Source organism: Ochotona curzoniae, unplaced genomic scaffold (assembly GCF_017591425.1).
Source record: "Ochotona curzoniae isolate NIBS_2020 unplaced genomic scaffold, NIBS_Ocur_1.0 contig_3368, whole genome shotgun sequence".
Classification (NCBI taxonomy): Eukaryota; Metazoa; Chordata; class Mammalia; order Lagomorpha; family Ochotonidae; genus Ochotona; species Ochotona curzoniae.
The window spans coordinates 2,940,366-2,967,902 of record NW_024465837.1 but is presented as its reverse complement, the minus strand read 5'-3'; the positions used below and the strand labels follow the sequence as shown (position 1 = coordinate 2,967,902).

Genomic DNA, 27,537 nt, shown 5'->3' with positions numbered 1-27,537 from the left:
AGGTAGATGATACATTAAAAAATACAAGTTTTTGAGAGAATGTCATAAATGTTCTGGAACTGTGGAATCGGGAGATAGGGAGCCTATGGGGCATACTGGAAGGATATGTGCAGTAAACCATGACTACATAGGTCAGATTCTCTGGATCTGCTGAAACTTATCAGCAATTAAAGTAATGGATACAGAGGAAGTAGTGTGAGCAGTAGTATGAGCAGAGGATGAAAATAATCCAGCTAAGAAGTTCAGCCAGAATAAATAATTAGCATAAACTCTGACGGCTGATGTTTGCAGAGAAAAACATTTCTTCCAAATACCGAGGATTATCATCTAATGGAGGAGGACTAGAGAATGGATTGTGGCCGACTTAGAATGTCTATCCATTTTTGTCATACAGGAAAGTGGTCGAGTAGAATAAGGCTGGGAAAGGAGTGATTTAACTTAGCAAAAGAGCAGGACATTGATGACCTCGGGTGAATCTGGCTTGTAGTCTATGCATGGAAAAAAAAGTTGGGAAAAGAAATACTGATTTCTTTGACAAGACTGAGAGAAGGGGAGAGACAGATTGGCGGCTATAGTGAGATAAAATAGGTATGTATCTTATTTTTTCTGTTTTTTTTTCTTCTTTCTCCCTTCGTGTACACACACACACACACACACACACACACACACACACTTGAGAGACTTGAGTGTGATTGTAGGCTTTTGAAGGAGGCACAGAGGAATAGACCAAATTGATGTGATTAGACCCCACAAGGAGGCGCTGTTTAAATAAAAGCATGCAACTTCACCATCTTCTGTTACTGAAAGCATATCTACAGTGGTTAGTTTTTAGCTTTGTGTACAAAAAGCCTGCAGTATAATTCTATCTTAAACAGAAAATAACCTGACTTCCAAACTGCAAACAATGCTGAAGGAAGATACGCCTTAAGAACACAAGCTCCTTTTATCTTTTTGCTTTTTTTCCATGTTAAGTTTACCATATGGTCCAAGACTTCTGTTTGAAGTCTAGTCATTTCAACAGAGTTCTAGACAGGAGGAAAGAGGAAAAACTAGAATGAGTAAGAATAGGCCTCCCCACTGAGTCAGCCTCCTTTCTGGATTTTCCTCAAACCTCACCCAGTGACTTTTCTGCTAGTGTTTCATTGTCCAATCCTAGCCTTAAGGAAAGCTAGGAAACAATCTTCAGCTTCTTGATTTTTTTGTAAAACTAAGCTTCTAGCATAAGACAGAAAAGCAGAATGGACATTGAGTAAGCAAGTCAAAGTTTTGTCCTAGGAGGAAAGCAAGTGTGTTTGTGGATATGGATCCTTTATTTTTAAAATTTTTTATTCAAGAAAAGAAAATTGAATTAAAATTAAATATGTCTGTGGATTTCAAGTACAAGGTCATTGGAGAAGAGACCCTGAGAAAAATGATAAGGCGATTTAGGATGATGTTGTAAGAAACTAAAGAGAATCACAGCTGACCAGACAGGTGTTGAGGGCATAGCAGGAGCAGGAGGTTACTTGTTTGTTCTGCTATAAAACTGAGTAGCTGTGGGATTTTCTGTATTGGTGTTCAACAAACCAGAGAAAGCAACAGGGCTAAATTCTTGCAGTGTTGTGTACATTGGGGTCAGAGATTGTGGGAGCTAGAAAACTTCCAGGAAGAGAGAAATTATTTTTGGCAGGAATGATAGAGGACTTGGAGGAGGTATGGGATTTTTTTTCAGACTGTAAACTGTAGTCAGGAGTCTGCTAGGAGGGGAAAAATACTGAGCCAAAGAATGTAAAAGACAGAGATGTGGGAACAAATAAGATACTGGAAGACCTAGCATACCAATTTAGCTGAGTGGGAGGGGATGTAAGTTAGTAACACAGGGGGATGTTGAAAGAGGACATCTGATAAAGATTAGATTAAGTACAAATTCTTTAGCTTTCAATTCCAAGCCACTGTATCTTCCAGGCAATGAGGATCTGTTGAAGGCTATTCTGCAAGAGGGTGATTAAGAAGATTAATGCGGTGGTACTTTTCTGTATGGATGAGAAGGAGAGTACAAGCAGGAAAACCAGTTCAGGGTGCTCACAAAGGACCCTAATAGTCAAGAAAATGGTAAGGGAAGAAAGGAAGAGATAGATACAGAGTCACTCCCATGTGCACCTGACATTTTCAAACTGTAGAACTTTCACTCACAACCTGAAAGATTTGCCCAAGTGTTTAATCTCACTCCGTGCCAGGTTTTAGGGGTACACAAAGCAGGGATCTCTAATATCTTGTGACCAAAGTGAGACTTGAGTTCAGCCTGGAAAAAAATGGCAGTGGGATCATCAGCAGAGCAGGGAAAGGACACACAGAGGCGTTGGGGCAGAGATCTCAGTCCTCAGGAGCTGCTGTTTGACGGGCAAGAGGCCATGGAAAACTTAGACAAACTTTGAGTATCATGCTATAAGTTTAGATTTTATTCCAAATGTATTGAAGGCCCCTAAAGGATTTTACATAGATCATGTTAGATTTTTCATAGTCAGTAAAAAATGAGGATTTGCAATCTCAGGAGTCAGATTGAGTCCATGGTATTATTTATAATTTAACCTCTTAGTTTGTGTGAAGTTGAGCAAATTATGTAAACTCTTTAGTTTCTTTTTTTAAAGGTTTATTTTATTTTTATTTGAAATGCAGAGAGAAGGAGAAATAGAAACAAGGAGGGAGGGAGGAAGAGAAAGTGAGAGAGAGAGGGGGAGGGAGAGAAAGTAAGAGAAGGAGAGAGAGAATCTTCCATCTGCTAGATCATGCCCCAAAATGGCCACAACGACTGGAGCTGGCTCAAGTCAAAGCCAGGAGCTGGATTTTCCTCCTGGTCTCCTATGTAGGTACAGGGCCCCAAGGACTTGAGATATCTTTGGCTATTTTTCCAAGCCACAAGCAGGGAGCTGGATTGGAAGTAGAGCTGCTGGGGCATGAATCACTGCCTATATGGGATAACAATGACAAATGTGGAGGCTAAGCTTACTATACCCCAATCCTTTTTAAAACTAAAAACAAAACAAAGTAAAGTAAAAATTTACCTGCCTTTTTCCATAGGTATTATTTGATACTTTGTGTGATTTAAATAATATATCACTTTTAGCATCCTGGCACATGGAAAGCCCTCTAAAAAAACACAGAGAGCTACTCTTTCTAGTATCATATCACCTCATGACTACTATTTTAAAAGCCATTTTAGGGTCTGGTGTGGTGGTGTATCAAGCTAATCCCCCACCTGCAGCACCTTGCATCTCATATGGGCACCTGCTTATGTCCCAGTCAGCCACTTCCAATTCAGATCTCTGCTTATATCTTGGGAAAGTAGTTGAGGGTGACTCAAGTCCTTGGGTCCCTGCACCCAACTAAGAGATTCAGATTCAGAAGCTCCTAGTTCATGGTATTGGCTCAACTACAACTGGACAATGGCTATTTGAGGAAGAATGAACCAGCCTAAGAAAGACCTTTCTTACTATCTCTCCTCTTTGTAAACGTGCCTTTCAAATAAAAGTAAATAAATCTCTTTTTAAAAGCCACTTTACAAACCCTGTAAACACCACTCATTTTGGTATAAATGATGAGTCCTAGATGGGAATAACGTTGATGCTGGGAAACCAGTTAGGAGATCGCTATAAAAAATGTAGGATATTGGGCCCAGCACGGTAGCCTAGCAGCTAAATTCTTCACCATGCATGTGCCTGGATCCGATATGGGCCCCAGTTATTATCCTGTCTGCCCCCTTCCCATCTAGCTCCCTGCTTGTGGCCTGGGAAAGCAATCAAGGATGGCCCAAGGCCTTGGGACCCTGCACCCATGTGGGATACCCAGAAGAGACTCCTAGTTTCGGATTGGCTCAGCTCCAGACATTGTGGTCACTTGGGGAGTGAATCATGGGACAGAGGATCGTGCTCTCTGTCTCTCCTCCTCTCTATATGTCTGACTTTCTAATAAAAAAATAAAAATAAATCTTTAAAAAAAATGTAGGATGTTTTGTTTTCTTTGTAATGTCCAGTTGTCAATCAAAAGGGATTAAAAAATAGTTTGTGGAATGAATGAGAAGGGAGACTGAGCAGAATTTATTGATTGATTAGTCATGGAAACCTGTGAGCAAGGATAAGATAACTACAAGGCTTCAAGCTTGGGTGACGGAGAGTTCTGCAGCTATTGACCCCATGAAGCCCTTTGCTTCCCCACCCGATGGCTCGGTCTCGCAGGCCGCTGCTCCCCTGACATCTTTGGATGGTTGGCCGCGTTTTCAATTTCATTTGCCTGCTCAGTGACTGCACTGTGCAGGTTTGCTGCTTTGTCTTTTTTTCGGAGTATCTTGTGACAACGATTGTGAAGGCTTCTTTGAATTTACAACCTTCAGAATTTTCAAATCTCAAACCCTCCTCACATTTGGGTTTGAACCCATGTCTGGTTGCTTGCAAATTTGCATCTTCTACTTGTAGATGTCTCAAAAAGATGTCAGCATCTGTGCCTCCACTTTGGAGCACTGGCAGAAGCCCAGACCTTTATAATTAATATTGTATTAGGAACAATGTATTCTTCATGATCTATCAATATTACATGGTTATGATTGTCTCTTGTGCCTAAAATATGGGATTTTGAACATGTTAATCTTCAGATTTCTTATTGCTGCCAAATTGTTATTATTGCTGTGACTGCCACTGGAGAAGCTTGATTCTACCCATATAATCTGCCCACAAATGGTTCTGCTTTCAACCAAAGGTAACAGTAGCTGGGGTTAAGACTATGATGCTCTGGCCTTCCTCTTTCCTCCTTTCCTGCCTCCTCTGCTCGCTCCCTCTTTTCCTTTCTTTCTCTCCTTGAGTTTAGTTATTCTGGTTACTGAAAATGCCTTTTAGCTTGACAAAAACAGGGATTTTGAAATTGTCCTAACTAGGTTAGCTAGGTTGGGGTTATCTAGGCATTTTGTTATAAAAATTATAATCACATAAACTACTATGGACTACAAATGTATCACAGTTACTTTGCTTTTTTTCCCCAATAAAAATTAATCAAAGGTAGCCTATTTCACATATTTCGTGTATAAAGAACAAGGACTGATTGGCTTTGTAGGATAGTATATTAAGCTGCTGCTGGCAAGGCCAGAAGCGCATTTGGGCTCTGGTTTTGGTTCCAGCTGCTTCCCTTCTGATCCAGCCCCTGCTAATGATCTTGGGAAAGCTTTTTAAGGTAGCTGAGATGATTGGGCCCCTGTCACCCATGTGGGAAATTTAGAAGAAGTTGGTGGCTCCTGGCTTCAGCCTGGCCAATGCAGCCATTGAAGGAGTGAGCCAGCAGATGAAAGGCCTCTTCCTATCTCCTCTCTTTCTCTCCCTGTCTCCTTCTCTCTCTCTTTTCCTCTCTCTCTGTCTCTCTCTTTTTATAACTTTGACTTTCACACAAATGAAATAATTGATTTTTAAAATGATACTTCCCACTCTTCCCTTCCTGCTTCCTGCTCTCCCACCCTCCTACTTCCTTTTTATTTCTCTTAATGTTTGCAGTGACATACTTTCCATTTATTTTATATTCATAAACTTAATCCTCTGTTGAACAGCGAATTCAATAGAAAAAATATTGTTCCTCAGCTATAAAAACAAGGGTTATAAACAACAATCAGATTTCAGAATGTCAAGTCATTTACATTATTTTTGTTTACTTTGTTTAGCTAGACCATCTAGTAAATCGTTAACTTGACTGATTTTGATTTCTCTGTAAGGAGATCCTCCAAGGCCTGGAGATACAAGGGCATGATTGTCTCTTGTTCTTTCTGAGTAGTAGTGTTTATGTACAATATTAACATAGGTTCTTGTCATCTTGGTCTGTAGCAGTCACGACTAAAGGCAAATTTTGGTAGACATGAAAACCTTGCTTTACTTGAGGCTTCATGTCTCAGCTAGCTAAACGTAGTAGCTTGCACATCTGGTCGCAGCCATGGTCAGTGACCGCCTATGGGTCAGGCTCAGCACCTACTGGGAGTATGGTTTATCTCAGACCAGAGGCCTTGGTCACCAACTACATGCTCTAACCAGAGAGCAGCACAGCCACCATCAGAAAGCACAAGCCACCCAGTGCAAGCATCCTTCCTAGATGGAAATTTAAAAATAATATACAAAGAACAAGTGACAAGTCATAAACAATGATGCAGTGCTTTCAGCTGGTCCAAATGGCAGTGCATTCATCTGTCCAGACTTGTGATCCAGGGCCAGACTTGTGAGACAGAGGTCTCAAATTAAGGGAAGGGGAGCAAAATCCCCCCTTTTCTGTCTGTTTGGCTGTCCTGATTGCAGTCTAGTTCATTCCAGAACTGCTACCAACAAGTAGCAACTAGCACAGACTTGTGCAGCTTCTGCAGCAGCACTTAAAGACCCCTTCTACCTTTTCTCAGTTACTGTGTGTGCATATGAGAGAGAGAATGTGAGTGAGAGAGAGAGAGAAATAGTATTTCATGGATGGGAAATTAAATGTGGGAAAAGGCAGTGTTTCAGGTTCTCAGCGTTTTCATCAGCTGCTTTCATAGTTTTTCAGAATGTTCTTTGAGACTGTCAAAATCCATACCTAGCGATGAACAAAAGCAGGGACTCGGTGGTTCATTCTCAGTTGCCCTGTGTCTGGCAACAAACACCTAAATAGTGCTATTTGTCGTTTGCATTTCCTGTAGTGATGGCAAAGCAATCCTACTCACATTTGTGTGTGTAGGGGGTGGGGGAGGTGTGTATCCCTGCCCGGAATTTTGGTCTTGGGAACGTTTGTGAGGCAGGTACCCGGGCTGGCTTGTTTACACAACATGAAATGAAATGAATACGGGTTTTGACAGCTAGTTTAACACTTTGGCTCCCCTTTAAGGGGGCTGTCTGTCTTGGGTGTGGGAAAAGGGAGGGGTGAAGAGGACGGGAATCCCATTTAGATCAGACAAACAGAAACCAGGAAGTAAAGGGCAGTTGTTACAGTCTGCACATAGTTCAGCATGTTAAAGGCAATAGCTTGGGCTGCTTGGTTATTCATTAGCAAGGAGGAAAGAGCAATCCGGATCAAGACGGGTCAAACACCAGGCGCAGAAGCAGCAGACTCCTTGCAAAGGCAAGCTGTGGCAGTTTTATTGGGCGTCTGCATCTTTCTCCTGTTAACTTTTTCTTGGGACAAAAGGCAAGATGGCTGTTTTCTGTTCTGCAGTGTTTTCCTATGCAAAGCCTTCTTACTTGTATTGATTTTTTGCTGTGGGATTCCTAAGCAGGTAAGAAGCAAAGGCATTTTCTACAGAGCAGTTGCCGGCTCCCACCATTTGGCTGTGGGGCAACAGCCACTGTCACAAAAATCAAGTGGTGGCTGGTGGCTCTCTAGGGAAAGCTTGCTGTAGCCACATCTGCTGGACTCTGTTGGAAAGAACTTTGAATACCCTCAAAGTGTGGGAAGGTGGTGCTGATGAGGAAGAATAAAAAGTGGATCTACCTAGACTGAGAGGAGAGGGAGAAGATCCTCTCCCTTAACCTCCACCTGGGCACAATGGGCAACGTGGTTCTAAGGCTCTGGGAATACTTAGAGCCCTGTCTTCCCTGCTTGTCCCGGGAAGAGGACAAGCCAGTGGTGATTGAGAATCCAGGAGCTCGTTTCTCCCCAGAAATCCCTCGGCCACAAAAGAAGGAGCCCGAGAGAAGCCATGGCAAATACTATGTGGCTCTGTTTGATTACCAAGCTCGAACTGCAGAGGACCTCAGCTTCCGTGCTGGCGACAAGCTCCAAGTCTTGGACACTTCCCATGAGGGCTGGTGGTTGGCCAGACATTTGGAAAAACGGGCAGATGGCTTCGGCCAGCAGCTGCAGGGCTATATTCCTTCTAACTATGTGGCAGAGGACAGAAGCCTGCAAGCAGAGCCGTGAGTAATATAAACCCACACTTGGTTTCTCAACTCTGGCTTTCTTTCTCGCCCATCTACATTCCCCTCAATTACAAAGAACTAACTGCTTAGAAAGTATGGGGAAGTATTGGTAAGAATCTACTAATTCAAGCACTACTTAGGATAAATGCATTGCAACTGGCAGGTGATTGTTGTTGAAACGTCTTTAGTTACAGCATTCATACCCATAGGCCCTGGGTGATTTAGTCAAAATAAACCAAATGTGCATGTACTACTCTACATCATTTGACCGTAAGATAACTCATACCGTATCAGTTTCACAACACAATTGCATTTCATTTCCAGATAAATTGTGAGATTTCCCTAAACCACACTTTTGAATCTAAAGTCCAACTTCGTATTTTTTTTAACCTTTAAAGCATTCCAGGGTGGCAGGTCAACTTCACCCCTAGGCCTAATCCCCTTCAGTCTGATAGGTGCACACATGACTGATGTACAAAATCGCTTCTAGGCAGTGCTGATTTCTCAGTGTAGTCATTGCAAATATTTTTCACTGATTCATAAATTTTGAAGTGTGTTCCCCAAATTGTTTTTTTCCCCAAATTGTGATTAGAAACTGGCCAGCTACAGTCGTTTAGTAAATTTTAACAACTAAAATAATAATGCAAGCATCACCCAAGAGAGGAGATAAAGACTTTATCTTGGTATTAAAAAAATCCTGTGAATTGCAGTAGAACAAAAGAGGAAAGGTTTATATATTTACTTGCTTCATCCATCCAAACATTCTTTTCACCTTTGCTCTCGCTCCCTCTTGTATCTTCTTGTCCTTCATTCCACTTCCCAGTAATGGGAATGTGAAGTGGAAAGGGAGAAAGTCTATTGACAGTATAAATTGAAATATGGGAGAAGTATAGTCTTTACAATGGATACTTTCTATCTGGAGAGTTGGGGAACAGGTGGGAAATGATATTGGCTCCAGCCTTGTTGAGGCCTGATCCCAGTGAAACATAGCAATGGGAAATGTCCCCCAGGAAATGGAGTCATTTTCTAGAATGTTTCCTAAAAGGAGGAATCATTGGGAATTCACTCATGTTCTGGTTCAATCCATTAAAAAAAAATCACAAAAATGTGAAAATATCTATTTCTCCTTTAGCATAAATTAAGGATTTTTAAATCAGCTGTGTGCATATTTGTTTTTATGATAATTTATAAAACATTTATTTATTCCTTGGATGTTTTCATATGTATATTTATGTCTTCATTATTACATGATTTCTGTGAAATAAATAGCATTATGTATGTTTATAGTCAAGGTGACAGATATTAGGATAAATATTATTAACTTTCGATACCTTGAGTTCATAATCTACTGGTTTTAATTCTATTCTGCTTATGATTTCTATTTCTTCTTTTCTAAGGGCTCTAAGATTGCCTAGGTTCCTGGCATTCCTGCTTACCTGGGAATACAAACTCTCAAGTTTTATGTGCATGGGTTCAGCGATATCCATGTTAAATTATAATTTAAATGCTGAAGAAAGCAGTGGGCTTAAATAAGACATGCAGTCCAAAAAAATGTTCACTTTGGGGATAAATACTTGACTGTAGTATCATTTCTAATTTAGAGTTTCTTTGCTTGCCAACACAAGATAATGTAACTAGAATATTGTAGTTATTTTTTAATTCACAGAGGCCATCCGCTACCAACAACACTTTTTCCCTGTGTATGTAACTCCTGAACTTTCTTCTTGGAATTGGTTCTCAGTAATGTTTCCATCTGTCTCAGCTGTTGTAGATCACTGAGTGAGCTTCCCCTGGGAACTTCCTATCCAGTGGGGAAAACAGGGCCCAGAACATGCAGCCACTCAGCCTCCTGGTCGAGACAGCCCTCTTGTGTGCTTTGAAGTGTACACCATGGGCTTCAGCTGGGAACATAGCTGACTGTGCAAGCTTATTGCCATGATTCAGTTCGACTGCTTCTCTATTGGTACAAGAAATTAGTCTCCAGAATTCCACTCCCCTTCAATTAGGAATGATTTTAACTTACCGGTCTTCTGAGTGAGGGCATGTGAACAGGTCACAGAGTGCCTTAATGCATGAGGAATTATAAAAAACAATTTATTTTAGTTTTTTCCTTTCCCAAGTTTTCTAAAACATAGGTTTTCCATTTCTTCCTGAATACCATGGGAGTTAATGTAACTTATACAGTGAGCTCAGTAAACAGAATTGAGGAAAGACTATTGCTTATATCTATAGTTATGAGGTGTGTAGGCAATGGTAAACTAAAGAAAGTCATTTTTTCCTAATTAGACCAGTTTAATGCAATTTATACTTGTATTCATCTGTTTATGCCTCAGTTCTTGGCTTACATTAATATGAAACATTGAAATTAATAATGTCAGAACAAATCACTTGTAGGTTTTATTTTTTGGTTTGTTTGCTTTTTTTTTAAGATTTATTTTTATTTTTTATTGGAAATTCAGATTTACAGAGAGGAGAGACAGAGAGGAAGACCTTCTGTCCGATGATTGACTCCCCAAGTGGCCGCAATGGCTGGAGCTGAACCAATCCCAAGCCAGAAGCCTGGAGCCTCTTCTGGGTCTCCCACATGGGCCTAAGGCTTTGGGCCATCCTCTTCTGTTTTCCCAGGCCACAAGCAGGGAGCTGTATGTGAAGTGAGGCTGCTGGGATTAGAACCGGTGCCCATACGGGATTCTGGTGCTTGCAAGGCAAGGACTTTAGCTGCTAGGCCACTGTGCCTGGCCCCATTTGCTTTTTTAATGCTTGGGAGTAGTGATGTTAAAAAAGGGCCAGACTTTTGTAAAAGAAACCAGTTTAATTATTATCATTTCACACAGAAATGTTTTACTTTTTCTTAGTAGGTTACACTAAATGATTTATAGTAGGCTAATTCTTAAGGATTTGTTTTTATGAAAAGTCTTCACATTTATTTTCAACTTTATTGCTATATCCTTTTATAGATGAATTTTCTTCCACATTTTCAATTTAGGCTCCCTTAAACACCTTGTAGTTCTGGTCTTATTATCCCAAATTCTCTTTTAAATATGTGTTATCCATGCACATTCCCCACAAACTTTTTGAAGTGCCTTCATGTTTTATTCACAGTGTTCTCAAGGTACAGTTCAAGTTCACCCAGAAAATAATGGCATGGAAATTACATATGGATGTTGCAGCCAGGAACAATGGCTTTATGTTCTGTTTCTTTTATAGTTAAAAAAAAATCAAGTGCTGTAAAACACTGTTGAAAAGCAAAATGATCAGTGGTAGTATAATTTAACTGCAATATTTTACTACAAACAATTTAAGTTGTCTCCTGAACTGTGTGCCTCAGCTGCTGTCCATGCATTGTTATGTTAAATTTAACTTGGATCAGAGATTAGGTCAGTTCAGCCTCTTGGAAAGGAGATTGATTGCAGGGGAGTAGAGTGAATATAAGCATATAAGCCAGCAACTGATGATTTGTGTTTGAAAAACTTGGACTCTATAGGCAAAAAACATTATTATTTTTAAAGAATTTATTGTTAAGTCTCTTCATTTCCTTTATTCTTCCCTTCTTCCCTCTGTCCCTTCCTGATTTGAAAGGTAGACAAAGACACTGTCAGAGACAGATACAGATATAGAGGTAGGCAGAAATAGAATCTTCCATCTCTTGGTTCAGTCCTCAAATGTACACCAACAGCTATGTCTGGGCCAGGCCAAAACTGGGAGCCAGGACTGTAGTTTGAGTCTCCCACCTGGGTGGCAGAGACCCAAGTACTTGAGCAATTACCTGTTGCCTCCCAGGGCACACATTATCAGAAAACGGAAATTCGAAGTGCTGCTGGGACTTAAACCCAGTTGCATTCTAATCACTTCACCTGTAGTCCCAAGTGGCATTCCAACCACTGCACCAAAGAGCCAACCTGGAAGGTTCCTCAGTTATGGTAATGACACTGAAATACAACCCTGGGTTTTTGTCTCCTTACCTGGGAGGGCAGAATTTTATTCCTGGCTTTTGCTTTGGCCCTGCCTTGGCTGCTGTCGTTGCAGGGATGTGGGGAGTGAAGCAACACATGGGAAATTCTGTCTCTGTGTGTGTCTCTCTCTCTGGTTTTCAAATGAAGAAAAGTTAAATTGAAAGAGAAACTTAAAACCCTAGAATGTTTTTTGAATTTTATTTTTTTAATAAGCCACATATTTTTCTATGTTACTTTCTGTGCCTGTTCTTGCATAAAAATCAGTATTTTTGTTTGGAATCCATTCCACAAGTCTGGTATGGTGCTAGATAGATGTCAGAGGAGTTAATATTTGCTTCATTGAATGTATAATGTGGCTTTATGTTGACAAGTACTTCCAGAAGGTTTTTGTATCCCTGAACTTAAAGATGGCACACTCTATGTAGAGGAGGGCTGGTGGAGTCACCATACTGAAATACAATGATGTGCTTATTTCTTGTTGCAGCATTAAGCAGACAGAAAGTATAATATTTTGTGAAGTGCTTTTCTGTCTGTTTTTTTTTTTTTATTATCTCATAAAGGTAAATTGTTTCTAATTCTTTACCACTTGAGGAACTCTTGAAAAAGAATATAGAAATGAATGTGGCTAACATAATTCTGTTGTTAGTCTATGCTTGTGGGATAAATGTTAAGATACTACGAAATTTAAAAGTAATGCAGTTTTTCCCCACCTATTTAGGCCATACTTTCCACTTTGATGTATCAGGTGTCAGATTAGCATTCCTTTAAGATTTTATCTAATTTAATGTCATTGTTTGGCCTAAAAAGGTGTATGTTTTATTTCAAGTTGCATAGTCTCATTTTACCATTTTAGGACAAAGTGATCAAAAGAATTAAATGATTGAAGTCAGGTATGGCGGAAGGTGGGTAAGACAGATGTTTCAGATTTTTTTTTCTCCTTAGTTTGCAGGAGAGGTGGGGGAGGGGACAGCTCCTTGCTATCAAACCACATCAGCACCCAGAGACAGGCACAGTCAGTTAAAGATGCCTTAGAGACCCTGGTGTGGGGAAGAGGGTTTGAGGGTGTTACCTGAGTGGTTTTGTTAGTTCTGAGAAATTGTTGGTTTCATTGCTCCAAGGTCTGTTGGTTGACCCAAGTACACCTAAGTGCAGGAACATGCTGCAAAGCTTGGCGAGGAGAGTGGTCCCACCTGTTCTGCTTTCCATCATCTGAAGTAGTTGACATCCCCTACTGCCCAAGAGGAGTTGGCCATCATGTCTCCCATGTGCAACTAGACATGCTGCATAAGCATCAGCAACTGAGGAGGCTCAGTCCCGACACATCTACTCCAATGTCAGACCGGAACTCTGTGCTTTTCTCTGTGGCTAGGGTCTAAGTCCAGTGGTATATTTTGGGGAGTCCACCAAAAACCCTCACCTGGGCTGACCTCAGACTTAACTGTTGTGTGTGCCAGTCAGTGAAGGATCTGATTTGGTGTGTTACTTGCACCAGCCATCTACATTCCAGTGGATGCAACTGTGTGCTCAGTTCCATGCCAGCCCCATATCTCACACAAATCAGCAGGTGCTGCAGCCCAACCCAGCCAGCCTGCCATAGACCTGGTCCTTGCTCATATGAGTGTACCACAGCACAGTTGGGTTGACCCCCAGTAACTTCCACTAGGTCCTCGCCCAGCCCTAGTGTTTGCAAGTGCCAACCCCTGCTGGGGCCTAGCCCAGTCCAGCCTATATCCTATTTGGTGCTGGTAAATACTCTTGCCTGCTGCAGTGCAGCTCAGCCAAACCCACCTCCAGATCTTGCCCTCATATATGCCAATAGGTGCTGCCACCTTGTCTAGCCTGCCTGCCTCCAGCCCTGGTTCTGATGTTCACCTATGATAAGTACAGCCTAGCAGGGGAATGTCCACAGTTCCCCTGCCAGGCATGTGCCCAGTCCTGGATCTTGAACATGTCAGGGGGTATTGCAGTCTAGCCTGACATGACTTACACCTGGTCCCAGCACTTGCCAGCTGGCGCTGCAGCCTAGCTTAGCTGGCCTATATACATTCTGGTTCTTATGCATGCTTGTAGGTTGGAAGCCCAGCCCATCCAGGCTTGCCCCCAGACTAGCCCACCCCCAGTTCCAGCTCTCATACTAGAAAACACATATGGACAGTTAGAACAATTCTTCATCCAAATTCTTTCTTTCTCTTTGTGTTAGTTTGCAAAGAAGACTAAATTTACAGAATTATTAAATAATTCATTTTTACTGTCTATGCACTAAGATGGATTATGTTTGCATACTATAGTTATAAAAATTAAAATAAGATTTATATATATAAGTAAGATACCTTATAAATACACATATGGTTGCCTATCAAATGAAAGGTTTTTTTAGATCTAAGATAAAATTTTTATGAAAATAATTTCAGTCAACCAAAGTCACATTTAGATATCTTGGAATTAATTAGGAAAATCTGTTATGAAATGATTTCCATACATTATCTATGGAATTGTGGCATATTTTACTTTCTCTGTCCTTTGACTCATTTGTCATTATGTTATTTGTCATGAGATAAAATAACAATTTGACAAATATGTTGCTAAAATAATTTGTCAAAAGCTTTCATTTTAGGCATACTATTAAAATTCCAGTTAATGTAACTATACTATGTTTCTGTAAATTGGTAAATAAGTTATACTGTAAATTTTTATGTAAATTATCCCTATTTTTAAATTTGAGAGGCAAAAGGAAAGAAGGAAAGAAAGCGCATAGGTTACAGGTCCATTCCCTACATGCCAGCGAAACTGTGGTTGGGTCTGGCCAGAGCTGGTAGCCCGGAACACTGGCCATTTCTTCGTGTGAGTGATGGAACCCAACGAGTAGAGCCATCAACAACTGTTGTTCCCCAGGATCTGCAATAGCACAAAGATGGGGTCAGGAGCTAGAGCTGGCACTGACCCCAAGCAGCTAGTTAGGATTCAGACATCTTAGCTGCTAGGCCAAATGTCACCAAGTTCAAGGAAAACGATAATTCACAATGGAAATACTTTTTAATAATGAAAAATAAGGGAAAGTGAAGATAGAGGAACCAATTGAATGGCATTGAAATCAGTTAAAGTTTAATAAGTTAAAGTTTAAAACAATTAATAGCAGTAAATATAATAGCAGTAAAATAATTCATAGCAGTAAATCTTGATTGTATGAATCTCAAAATTCCTTTGAGAAATAATGAAGTGACATGGAATCATTACCATGAGTTAGTCATCTTTTTATGAAAAGTAATAAAATTGAAAATGCTTTTGAGAGGTTTCAATTGCATTGTATTATTCAGAACCACCTTTAATTTTTTTAGTAAAGTCTTAATTATTTTGGGAAAGCGGGGGCTTTCAACAAATTGGTAATGATGGAAAGACTATTATACCATTCTCAGGCTTCTGAGCTTCAGCCATGAAGATTAGAACCTAAATTTCTCATAGGAGGAAAAGCTGGAATATTTTTCTCACCTACCTTCCCCATGACCCTGACCCTCTCCACTTTAACTGGAGGCCCACCTGGGTCTGCAACCCCCTTATTTTTTAATAGCGATAACAAAAATACTAATAGTAACAATAATAATAATACTCTGCTAATTTGCATGGGAAAGTAACAGAACATGACCCAAATACTTGGATCTCTCCATCCAAATGTAAGATCAGGAAGAAGATGCTGGGTTCAGTCTGGTTCAGTCCCAGCCTTTGTGGCCATTTTGGGAGTGAAAGAGCAAATGGAAGATTCTTTCTGTTTCTCTTCTCTCTGTAAATTTGTCCTTCAAATAAATAAAGAATTCTACTGACTTATTTTTGTTAAAGTGAATTCATTTTAATCCTTGGTTGGTCTCTGAAAATACATTGTTACTTGTTGATAATTGAAGTAAATGAACTTTCTGTAGAGTAACATCGGATGAAAGTTTGCTAGGTACTGCTAAGTACTGTACACTTAAATTACGTTTGGAGTTCCTGAAACAGGAACACAAAACAAACAACGAAGAAAAATACTTTCCTTAATTAACTATGTCTAATCGTTAGCTCAGAAAATTTGCTATAGATTTTCCTACTACCGATACCTTGGTGAGAATCCACATGATTTATTTGAAAACAAAACCAGCCATTCCCGTAGATATTTTCGCAAGTTGCAGCCTTTAGTGGCAGAGGGTTTTATTTTAAATGTGATGTGGAATGCTTAAGGATGCACAGGACGGGGTTATTGACTCCTGTACCTCAGCTTCTGTCTGGAAAATAGGAACGACACTGACACCTGTCTCACAGGATTGTTATGTGACATTGGTGAGACTGTGAAGAAAGGATGATCTGTGGAGATCCTGGCATGGTGGAAAAGCTTAGTAGCTTTGATATTATTATTATTGCTGTGTGATCTATAGTTGGCAGTTTTTCCTTTACTTTGTCCAGTAGATTATACTTTGTATACCCCCACAGTAATCTAATATCACAACAATCTTTCCCTATAACAAGTCTTCCCCACGTGAGTAATCCTTCAGTCGGCTCTTCCATATGCCTGTAGTCTTCTTTCCCTTGAGACCAGCTCTGTCCCATTCTTCAGGCCTAGTTGTTCCTCACCAAGCCTTTCCTAACATTCTAGACTGTAGGAAGTTTTTCTGCTTAGAGCGTTTAGTTCTTTTTACCATCATTGTAAATCTGTTTATTGTTTTTTTTGCAAGACTGTGAGCTGTGGATGTGGGGTCATGGGAAGAGGAGACAGTGCCTCACCCATAACCTTAATGTGATGCCTATATAAGACAGCCATTGACTATAAATGGACAACTAAAATAACTATTACTGCAAATCTCAGGTCTTTCATTGTACAACTGAGAGGGCCACTTCTTTTCTTCAGATGTTTCTGAGTTGCTTCTTTACCAACCAGGAAAACTTAAATGAAAGGTATACATTGTTTTGCATTCTTTTTTTCAATGTATTATTCATACCTTAATTTTTGGTTATACTCACAGTTATAGTAGTGTAATTTCCAGGCTCCCGGAAATTAGTTGTGCTAATCTACCTCTGGAGAGAAAATACTGAGGAATTATGGGCAGATTTGGGTAATCTTTGTCATATGGAACGAGCATAAAGCCAGAAACACTGTAAAGCTCATTGAAATGACATCTAGAAATCACATTTATACATGGTATGCTATACTATGGTTACATTTAAAGCACAGGAATTCCTGGCCAGAGCTTCTAAAAGCATAGCAAACCAAAACCCAATTTACAAAATTAATGGAGTTGATACAGACTTATAATTTCAGGTTTTATGGTCAACACACATAATCTCAAATTATTGCATATATAAGACATTTTAGCTGATATATGCTCAAAGTTTGACTGTGCTGAATATTAATAGATTTTCATTGTTACACTCTAAAACATTGCCAAAGTAGTTTTATCTTATTTTTGCTAATTTTCTTACTAATTAACTATTAATTTCTCTGCAGCCTTTGTGAGTCCTTAGTACTGAAAGGGCTGGGGCAGTGTCTCCAGGGAAAGTAGTTATGTAGATTAATAGCATCTTTAATGATGTTTCAAGGCTCCTTACAGCTATTTTCCTGAAGTCTGCAACTTTAATATTAGTTTGTGTGGCTGTTCCTTTGAAGATTAATGTAGCAGAAGAATTTTGCTAAAATGCATACATGCAAATATAGGTCATGTGATCTGTATTACTCTCCTTATTGCTTATTTGGCTAAATTCAGAGCTTTAATAGGCCATCCCTTGTGTGAGAATCTTCTGTCATGTCAATTGCTTCTACAAAGTTTCTGTTAGATGGTTTTCTTTTTAAAAATTGAGTTAATTTGCATGTCAGAATCTTTAATATTTTATTTGTGCTTTTAAAACTTCATATTGCATATTTTATTATGTGTTTATACCCATGCTAAATCTCTCAATGAAGTGTTTTTTTTTCTGAGTGGGGGGTGTTTGGCACAATCTACAAGATGCTTCTTGAGACACTCGATCCCTTAAAGGAGAGTCCCTGCTGCACTTCCAGTTCTAGCATTCCTTCTGATGTATGCTTCCGGAGGCAGCAGGTGATGGTTCAAGTGCTTGGCTCCCTGCCACCCACCTGGAAGACCTAGATTGAGTTCCCAGCTCCTGGTTTTGGCTTAGGCAAAATCACACCTATTGAGGGCATTTGGTAAGTCAACGAGCAGATGGACAGTGTCTCTTTCTCTCCTTTCTTTTTGTACATCTCTCTGGTTTCTGTCTTTCAGGTAAAATGAGTAAAAAACTTTTTTTTCATGATTGTTGTGTGTTTTTTTTATGGCAAAGAAAAGATGCAATTCAAGAAGTATACTTGCTAGAAACGTTTTGTAATGTTCACATTTCACTTTCCAGCTTTCTAAAATTTTAAAATAGTTAATATTTATTTGAAAGAATTTTTCTCATTCCCTCTCTTACACACACACACACACACACACACACACACACACACACACACATATTTTTCATCTGCTTGCTGACTTCTTCAATGTAGAACAGCTAGAGGAGTTCCAGGCCAAAGATAGGAACTTATCCCCCTTTTAGGAAGTTAGATTGGAAGCGGAGTAGTTGGAACTCAAACCAGATATTCTGACGTGGATTGGGGGCACTCAAGTGCCAGTGTAACATGCTGTGTCATGGTGTCCAACTCTAGTAGGACTTATGAACTTATTACTATGCGTCTTATTAGAAAGGTACTTTAAATATATTAAACAAGTGTTTTTTTTTTTAACACGAATGCTGTTTGATGGGAACATAATGGGTTACATCTTTAGCGTTCTATTTGTTGCAGAGAAGGAAACACAGGCCATAGGGGGAAAGTAGACCATTTCAATAAGAAGGTATTAGAAAGAACTTGTTGTTACAAGATTTGATTGTTCGGCCCGGTGAGATAACCTGCCCTTGCACACACCGGGATCCCATATGGGTGCCAGTTCTAATCTTGGCAGCCCCGCTTTCCATCCAGCTCCCTGCTTGTAGCCCTGGAAGGCAGTCGAGGACGGCCAAAGCCTTGGGACCCTGCACCTGCGTGGGAGACCCGGAAGAGCTCCTGGCTCCTGGTTTTGGATTGGCTCAGCTCCAGCCATTGCGGCTGCTTGAGGGAGTGAACCTTCGGATGGAAGATCTTCCTCTCTGTTTCTCCTCTTCTCTGTATATCTGCCATTCCAGTAAAAATAAATAAATCTTAAATATCTACATCTATATGTATATGTATATCTATATATCTATATCTATGTATCTATATCTTTATATGATTTGATTGTTGAAAGTGTTGAAGGAAGCAGGATTTTGCTTGCTTGGTTTGGATATTATCAGAAAGTAGAGGTAAATGCATGAATGGATATTTTAACAAGCATTGTTGAGAAGGAAGAAAAGTTAGAGGCAAATACTGTGATTGATAAGCAGAGATAAGAGAGTCTCCCATGGGGTGCAGAGTCCCAAGTCTTTGGGCCATCCTCTACTGCTTTCCCAGGCCATAAACAGGAAGCTGGATCAGAAGAGGAGCATCTGAGACACGAATCCGTGCCCATATGTGATCATGGTACTTGCAAGCCATTGAGATATTGTGCCAGGCACAAGGTCATTTCCTGATCACTAGTCTAGGATTATAATTTGAAACTAAAATCAAATAAATTATAATGGAGGCAAACTAAAAATCAGGTGTATGAAAAAGGAAACAGCAATTAAAAATATGTGACCATATGAAACAATAATAGACATGTACATTTCAAATGGAAATTATGATAAGACGATAATTGAGGCAGAAAGGAAGATAAAACATTCAATTTCAAGCATATCAAATTTGAATTCCTGCATCTCAATATTAGGAACACAGAAGTCAAGACAGACAAGTCTGTTCCATAGAATATAGAAGTCAGTCATATAGAGATTAGGCATAGATGTCACTAGAATATAATAACCACATTAACTTGTGATTTGTTTACTCAATGAAACATTATAGAATATTGAAATTAATTAAGAGAGCATAGTATTGAGTGAAAAAAGTTTCAAGTTACTACATAGAATTCTATTTTTATAAATCCATGAGAAAACAAAATAAACTGTATGTTAATATATTATAAAAAGAATGCTAAACAAAGCATTGTTTGACCTACTCATTTGACTATTGTAGACTCTGTATTTCTATAGACCATTTGAAGAAATTATTAGAAGCCTTTTTATGTCATAAAAAATTAAAAGGTAATGTTTCCTAGCCATTATCCTCTCTGAGTTTTAAGACCACCCTATCAACTCCATGTGAGCAACAAGAGAGCCTGTATACTGTGGACTTCTATAAATTCCTGCAGAATCGGAATAGTCCTCTGCAATCATATATACAATTTAAATGTAATATTTATAGGTTAAGGAATTACAAATATAATGATGGTTCAAAGTAAATCATGGGTGAAATGTACGGAGAATTATGTTCTCAGATTATTCTAGGCAAGTGTTTAAGGTTTAGTCCTCTTGAGAAATTGATTTACTTCCTTATTGCACATGAATCTATTACGTATTTCTTTTGTTTTTACCTGCTAGGAATTTCTTAATCCAATTATGTGCTGACTCACGGTAACCATTATTTGACCTGAGGTCTGGCTTGTTTTCTTCCTTCTCAAACACATATTCTTTTTTAAAAAAACCTTTCTTTCTTTCTTTTATATACAGCATTAACTAAATTTTATAAGGATAGTAGACTATGGCAATCCATTTTAATACATGAATAGTTATTTATATAGACATGCTTCATATTTTAGAGCTGTAAATTACCAACAAGAATTTTATATATTAATCTATACGCTAATGCATATATTTTTAAAACTATGTGAATATTGTTGGGAGTCTAATTCTATAACATGCATGACAGATTATTTGCTAGAATCACAATGAATGACTTTTGGCCCAAAACCGTTTACCTGGCTCTCATGCTGGCTTGTGCTGTCTACTCTGACTCTTGCCTTGCATATTTCATTTCTTTACAGTTTCAACTGACACTTTGTCTAGTGAAGAATTTGATACAGGCTCCCTATCCCTCCTCCTCATTTGTGTGCTTATGTAAAGATGTGTGATTCCTTCTGGTTATCTGTTCATCCACAGAGCGATGCAGGAAACTACAGTTGTTTGGGCATTGGCCCAGAATAAAACCCAGGCGCATTAGAGCAGTGCAGGTATGGGAAAAACCAAGGAGCCAAAGGGCAAGAAGGGCCACAGTGGTTTAGAGTGTGGGTAAAACAGGCAAATTTTTCATAAATATCAGAAAAGAAGAATAAAGAAAAAATATGATAAGCAAAAGTAAAAGAAAATAAGTGATGTCCTAAAGCAAGGATGGTCAGAATGTGAGAAATACAGAATGAGAAAAGGGATTGACGAGCACTGGTTTATAATTGAGGATGAAGATACTCTGCCAGGTTGGGCACTGGTCACACAAATGTGTGAGAGCAGGGAAGTTCATGATTATATGCTTACATTCTTTTAGCTGCATTTAAAAAGCCATCCCTGGATCTTTCACACTTGTGTAAGCATTTATATAAATAGACTATCACCTGATTCAGCTTTCAAAGTACACTTTACTGCTGATCTCATAGTCAAGAAAATCAGGTAGACATCCTCACTGACATTTAGTTAAATCCATTTTTCCCTGCTTCTACATTAATTATACAATGTGAATCATCAATTATATTTTGGTGTCGGTTAGCTTTCACAATGTAAAAAGAAAACAATCCCTCAAAAATACATATGCCTGTTACACAGATAGTGAAACCAAGTAAGAGACTTCAGGGACCTAAAAATGACCTCGTAACTCCATAGGCATATCAATTAAAGGAACGTATTGGTGACATAAGAAGTCTTCATGCTAATGGGATATTATAGAGGCAGGATGGTAAAGTAGAAAACTTCTGTAGGAAGTTAGAGTAAGTTCATACTTATACGTGGCTGCAGTGACTCAGAGTCTTCAAAAGCAAGCACTAATACATTCCAGCGAGTGACATTCTCTGTAAGGACAAACCTTCAGTGTGTGTTACTCACTCATTTACTGTTCAAATATTACATTAATAATAACCAAAGCAACTTTAATTCTACTTCCATGGTTGCATGTAGAATGTACAGTTGCTTTTTGAGGAATTAAAGTGATACATGGTTTAACATGTATCAGAGAAATTTTAAGAAGCTTTTGCATAGTTCAAATGATAACTTCTAACACAGAATTTATTCCATTCAACCTGTTAGTTCATTTACAATTATAGCTTACTAAACAGACTAGATAATTCTTGTAAAATTTTATCTCAGTTAAGACAAAACTATGTGTTTTTTTCTTTTCAAAGAAATACTGTAAGTTTGTTTTACTTTGAAAGAAACTACATAGAAGCCAGTTTCTCTCAAATGCAGAGGAAGAATATCTCCTAAGAAATCTTGCAGTTCTGGGAAGGCATTTAAAACACATTTTGTTTTAACATTTCTAACTGCATTGAATACTGAAAGAGTTGTTGAGCATACTTGGTCATTCAGGTTTGTATATGCTGCATTGTAAGAAAAATGACCCTGTAGTATTTCAAATCTATGTTTTTAGTTATCTAATTGAAATATTTTTTATCTAATTGAAATATTTTTTTAACTTTTGGTTGCTATAATTTTGTGTCACCATAAAGAAATAAGATATACCTAATGAGTGATCTAGTTTGATTCAGCAGAAAGTGTTTTTACTAAAGGCAACCAGAATAATTGGCTGAATGCATTTGAGGAGCTTACTTTATCTACTAGCTCTTAGTCCCTTTTGAAAGAGGGGGCAAAATATCCCTAGAACGCCAAGCTTTATCATGGGGACTTTGTCCAATTGAAGAAGGAAACATTTTTGCCTCTTTTTAAATTGCTGGTTTATTTTCAGAAATAAAATGTTTGCTCAAACTTACTTAAAAAAAACAATGGAAAACTCGGCTCCTGTTCCTTTTCTCTCCACTTTTTCTTAGAATGGAGCATTTATGGAACTAAGAGGGAATGGTGATTGAGAAGGAGAATTAGATAAAGACAAAGGAAATGGCTTGGATGAGGATGAGAAGAGTAAAGCTAGGAATAGGTAGAAGACAATACTTAAAATTTCTGTTACAGTGACAAGTTGTAAGTGTTGAACAATCACTGTGAATGTTCTCTACTGTAAATAGAAACCATAGAAACAGGCATTCACCTGCTCACTATTTGTTTGTGGATAGTTGTTGCAACACACACACGCACGCACAAAACCCAATACATGTTAGCTATCAGTCCTGACAAAAAGTGGTGGGTGTGATGATTTAAAGAGATATTGTAACAATAACTATTAACTGAGCAATGTATTGCAAAATTTGATTTCAGGAAATAGCTATTACAACTCTCCTTACTTTTGCTTCACTTAGTCTCTATTTGCTAGATATGGCGGACAACATAGTACAAGCTGGATTTTTGCTGACATACTTTTCTCTTGAACTTACCATAATTGACTTTTATTCTTTTGAACTCATTATAAATAGACTTTTACTGTTATACTACCCTTATCAAAAATTGCCAAGATAACTCCATATTGCAAAGACTACTGGTCAGTTCTTGTCTTCATGTAATTATCTTATCATTAGTATTGCAAAACTTAGCAATTCCATCGACTTCCAGGACTTTCACTCCACGGCTTGTTCTCATGTACTGGAAGAGTCAAACATGTTCCAATGATTGCTTCTTTTCGCTTTGATCCTGAATGTTGATGTGACCTGGACTTTTCATCTTGATCCTCTTTCTTATCTATTCCCCACGTTCTTGGTATCTCATACATATCTTGGGTCACATATGCTCAATGAACTACTTGATATCACATATGCAAATGAAAACTTCCAGATTCCAGACATTTCTAATACTTCAAAAACTGAGCTCCTACGTCCTTCCTGTGACCCTCCCACGTAGTCGTCCCCAGCACCGTCCAAAACAAGTGTCCCCCATCTGCTCAGGTCGGATGTCTTGGAGTCATTCTCATTTGCAGTTCTCTTTCATAATTCAATTCCAGTGGATGAATACATCATTTTGCTTCTTCCTTCAATGTATATCCACATCAACCATTTATCAGCAATCTTTGCCTCTATTTGGGCAACTTCCTTTGATATTTCAGTCTGTCTCAATGTGATTATCTCCTAAGTAGCCGTATTCTCATTCAGTTCTTCCCTATGTACAGTCTATGCTCAACCAGCAGATAAAGTGACCCTGCTAGCATGCCAAAAAAGTAAACTTACTTTTCTGTTTAATATTCTCCAACAGCTTCCTATCTCATACAGAGTTAACTCTGGAGTATGCTTGTATAAGGCACATGAATTCTTCCTCTCATCCTTCTTCTGAATCCATTCTTTATTCCTTTTACTTTGGCTTGTTCTACCTTTGCCACAGGACCTTTTGAGGAGGAGAAAAGTGGAGGCCTAGCTGAAAAAGTTTGCATGTTAAATTTTTTGAAGCCTAGAATTTCAGTTTTGTTGCTCAATAAATATGTTTACAGATGTTTTTATGAGTTCAATATTATGGTGCTTCAAAAGTTAATGGAACAATATTATGGACAAACTGTGCCTGGCTTTCAAAGCTTTTTTTTTGATAGCAAAACATCTTTGTACCAAAATGAAATTACCTTTTACTTCACTTTTCATGAAGTTTTGAAAGTCCCTTCATACTTTGCTCTATTCTAACCTGTGAAGCTATAGAATTTAGATAAAATTATCCCTGAATAACCGATTTTTATATTAAGAAGGAAAATGTTTTTGTTGGCCCAAGTAAATATGCATTCCTAAAAATACTAGCAAATATAACCTGTTTCCAAGTACTTTGATATTGTGGGAAAATAACATTATTCTCATTTGGATGTTTGAATTGACACACGGACTTTTGATCAGCTTGTGCTGATGTCTTATCCATCTCTTCTATGATGAGTTGTTGCCTGCATGTGCTTGTACAAACGTGAGAATGCAACCTTTCCTAAGGATACTGAGTTTGGGGAGGGAAAATCTGAAAACTGAAGAAAATTGTTGATTAGTCAACAATGAGAACAAAAAACTGTGTTACTAATAAGCAGGTATGTAGATTTCAATTAGATTAATTCAAAAACCCTGATTATATTTGCTTTTCCTTTGTCTGCAACTTTAAATATTTTTGTTGATGAACATTTAAAAATAGCCTTAACCTCATAAAAATATGTCACTGCTGCAGTGCCATTATGTAAAGTTGCCCTCTGTGACTCAAAGATGTTGCCCACTCCTCTAAGAAACTAAACAGTTATGAAATATAAATGAAACATAATAAGCAGGACTCTAGCATTAACCAACAATAATAAACAATGTAAAGTGCTTCAACATGAGTGTAGTAACCACGCTGAGTGGATCATACACTTTCATCAGTGGGGCTCATGTTAATTGAAGATTTCTCTTTGAATGTGGTTTTATTATTAACTTTATTAAATCTAAGGCATTAATCTTTTTTTAATAAATGTATTTATTTTTATTGGATAGTCAGATATACAAAGAGGAAGATCTTCTGTCCCATTATTCACTCCCCAAGTGGCCACAATGGCTGGAGCTGAGCCAATCCGAAGCCAGAAGCCAGGGGCCTCCTCCAGGTCTCCCACATGTGGGTGCACGGTCTCAAGGATTTGGGTCATCCTGGACTGCTTTCCCAGGCCATAAGCAGGGAATTGGATGGGAAGTGGGGCTGCTGGGATTAAAGCCAGCACCTATGTGGGATCTTGGAGCATGGGGCGAGGACTAACATTTTTTAATGGATATAAGTAGAATTTTTATTATTTTGAAGCAAAAATAGTATTACTAAAAGTTTTAGATAACACTGAAAATTATGGGGAATGTTACTCTTTCAACTGAGCATCAGAAATAGTAGCATTTGCATTTTTAATGGATATCTTAGGAATTTCTGTTTTGTTATAGGTCATTTAGTCATTCATGTCCATATATATTATGTAGGAATTATGTATTATATATAAATTTTATATTTGTATGTGTTGATATGTGTACAGTTTTTTTCAGAAAATTAAGTATATTACACATGTCATATGAAACTTCACCGCATACCTGCACAACAGCTTACTGGTATCTTTCTCCTTCATTTTTGCATCTTGCTTTTCTATTAGGTGAACCATTAGTATCATTATATTGGTTCCCATTTAAAAATTTTTTGGATCAAACATACTTAAAGATTTATTGACTTGAAAGTGCAACATAAAAGGAAGTCTTCTGCCCTCTAGTTCACTACCAAAATTGATTCAATAGCCATATCATGCCAAGGCCAAAGCCAGGAATTCCATCTCATCCTTGGGAGGCAGGGGCCCGAGCAGTTAATCCATCATCTGTTGTCTTCCCAGGCCCATTAGAAGGTAGCTGGATTGGAAGTGCAGTAGCTAGGACTTGTACTGGCACTTAGATGTGTGGGATTGTGATAGTAAATTGTAGCCTAATCCACTGCACCACAACACAGGCCTCTAAATTGTGCATATTTAATCTTAATTAAACATTTCAGATGTTTTATTTGTGAACTAGGAAGCAAGTCTTTTCCCCTTTTTTCCTCAATCTTTTTTTATTCACGGAATAAAACAAATCTTTTTATATATTCAATATTATTGCAAATTTTGATTTGCAGTTTTGATTTATCTTTGATTTTATGATGTTTTTCACTATACAGAGTTAAAAATTTTCTGCAATGCTATCTGTTAGTCTTTCTTTTTTCCTGTGTTAATTTCTTGGAAAGGTATTTGTTGTCTGCCCATGTACTTATTGAACTGGACAAAACCCAACAGTGATCATCATTCAGTCATTTCAGCTGTCTGAAAGTTTGAACTTTATTTGAAAGGCAAAGTGTCAGAGAAAGAGGGAGAGCCAGAGTGAAACACAGTAAGAGAAAGATTTTTTGTTTTTATTTTATTTTTTTTAATGAAAGTACAATTTAAATTTATCTCCCCTCTCCCTCTGGTGTTATCTCTTATCTCTTTCTGAAATTCACTTAAGTATGCCTGGTATTTAATCACATTGTGTCTTATGATAAGGTTTTTGAACATTACCAAAACCATTTTCCAGGGCTGACATCACGACATGGTAGGTTAAGCCTCAGCCTGCAACATTGACATTCCATATAGGTGCCGGTTTGTGTGGTTTGTGTTCCAGCTGCTCCACTTCTGATCCAGCACCCTTCTTATGGCCTGGGAAAGCAGTAGAGGTGGCTCAAGTTTGCATCCACTTGGGAGACCCAGCTCTTGGCTCTTGGCTTTGTTCAGCTCAGCTTTGGACATTGTGGCCATCTGGGGATTAAACCAACAAGTGGAATACCTCTTTCTGTTTCTGCTGCTTTCTGTAACCTGGATTTTCAAATGAAAATAATAATAATAATAATAATAAATCTTTACCAAAAAGAACATCTCTTTTCTGAGTGATACACATGGAAATACACCAAGCACAAAGGTACTTCAAAGTTTATGAAAAATGGTTAAAAGATGAATCCATGTCAGTGCAAAAAAACTGTGAAATCTATGCATAGCTTTTTAATAACATATGTTTCCATGAAACTTTTAGAATCCCTGTGTACAGATTTAAAAGTGCCTTAGTTTCCATGTGCCATATCTTGTACATGGCACAGTGGACAGTAGTTCATATTCTACTCTTGTACTCCCATACATTTTGATAAATACTACATGTATACTT

General features: G+C 38.4%; 1 protein-coding gene across 1 annotated transcript in view; it reads left to right on the top strand.

Moving 5' to 3' along the window:
• Window positions 1-7,509: 7,509 nt before the first annotated feature.
• The window catches only part of FRK (fyn related Src family tyrosine kinase), a 97,726-nt gene continuing 77,698 nt past the window's right edge, over window positions 7,510-27,537 (top strand). The window contains exon 1 of the mRNA XM_040979987.1: window positions 7,510-7,880. Coding sequence (XP_040835921.1) covers window positions 7,510-7,880 — 371 coding nt within the window. The remainder of the gene's footprint in view (window positions 7,881-27,537) is intronic.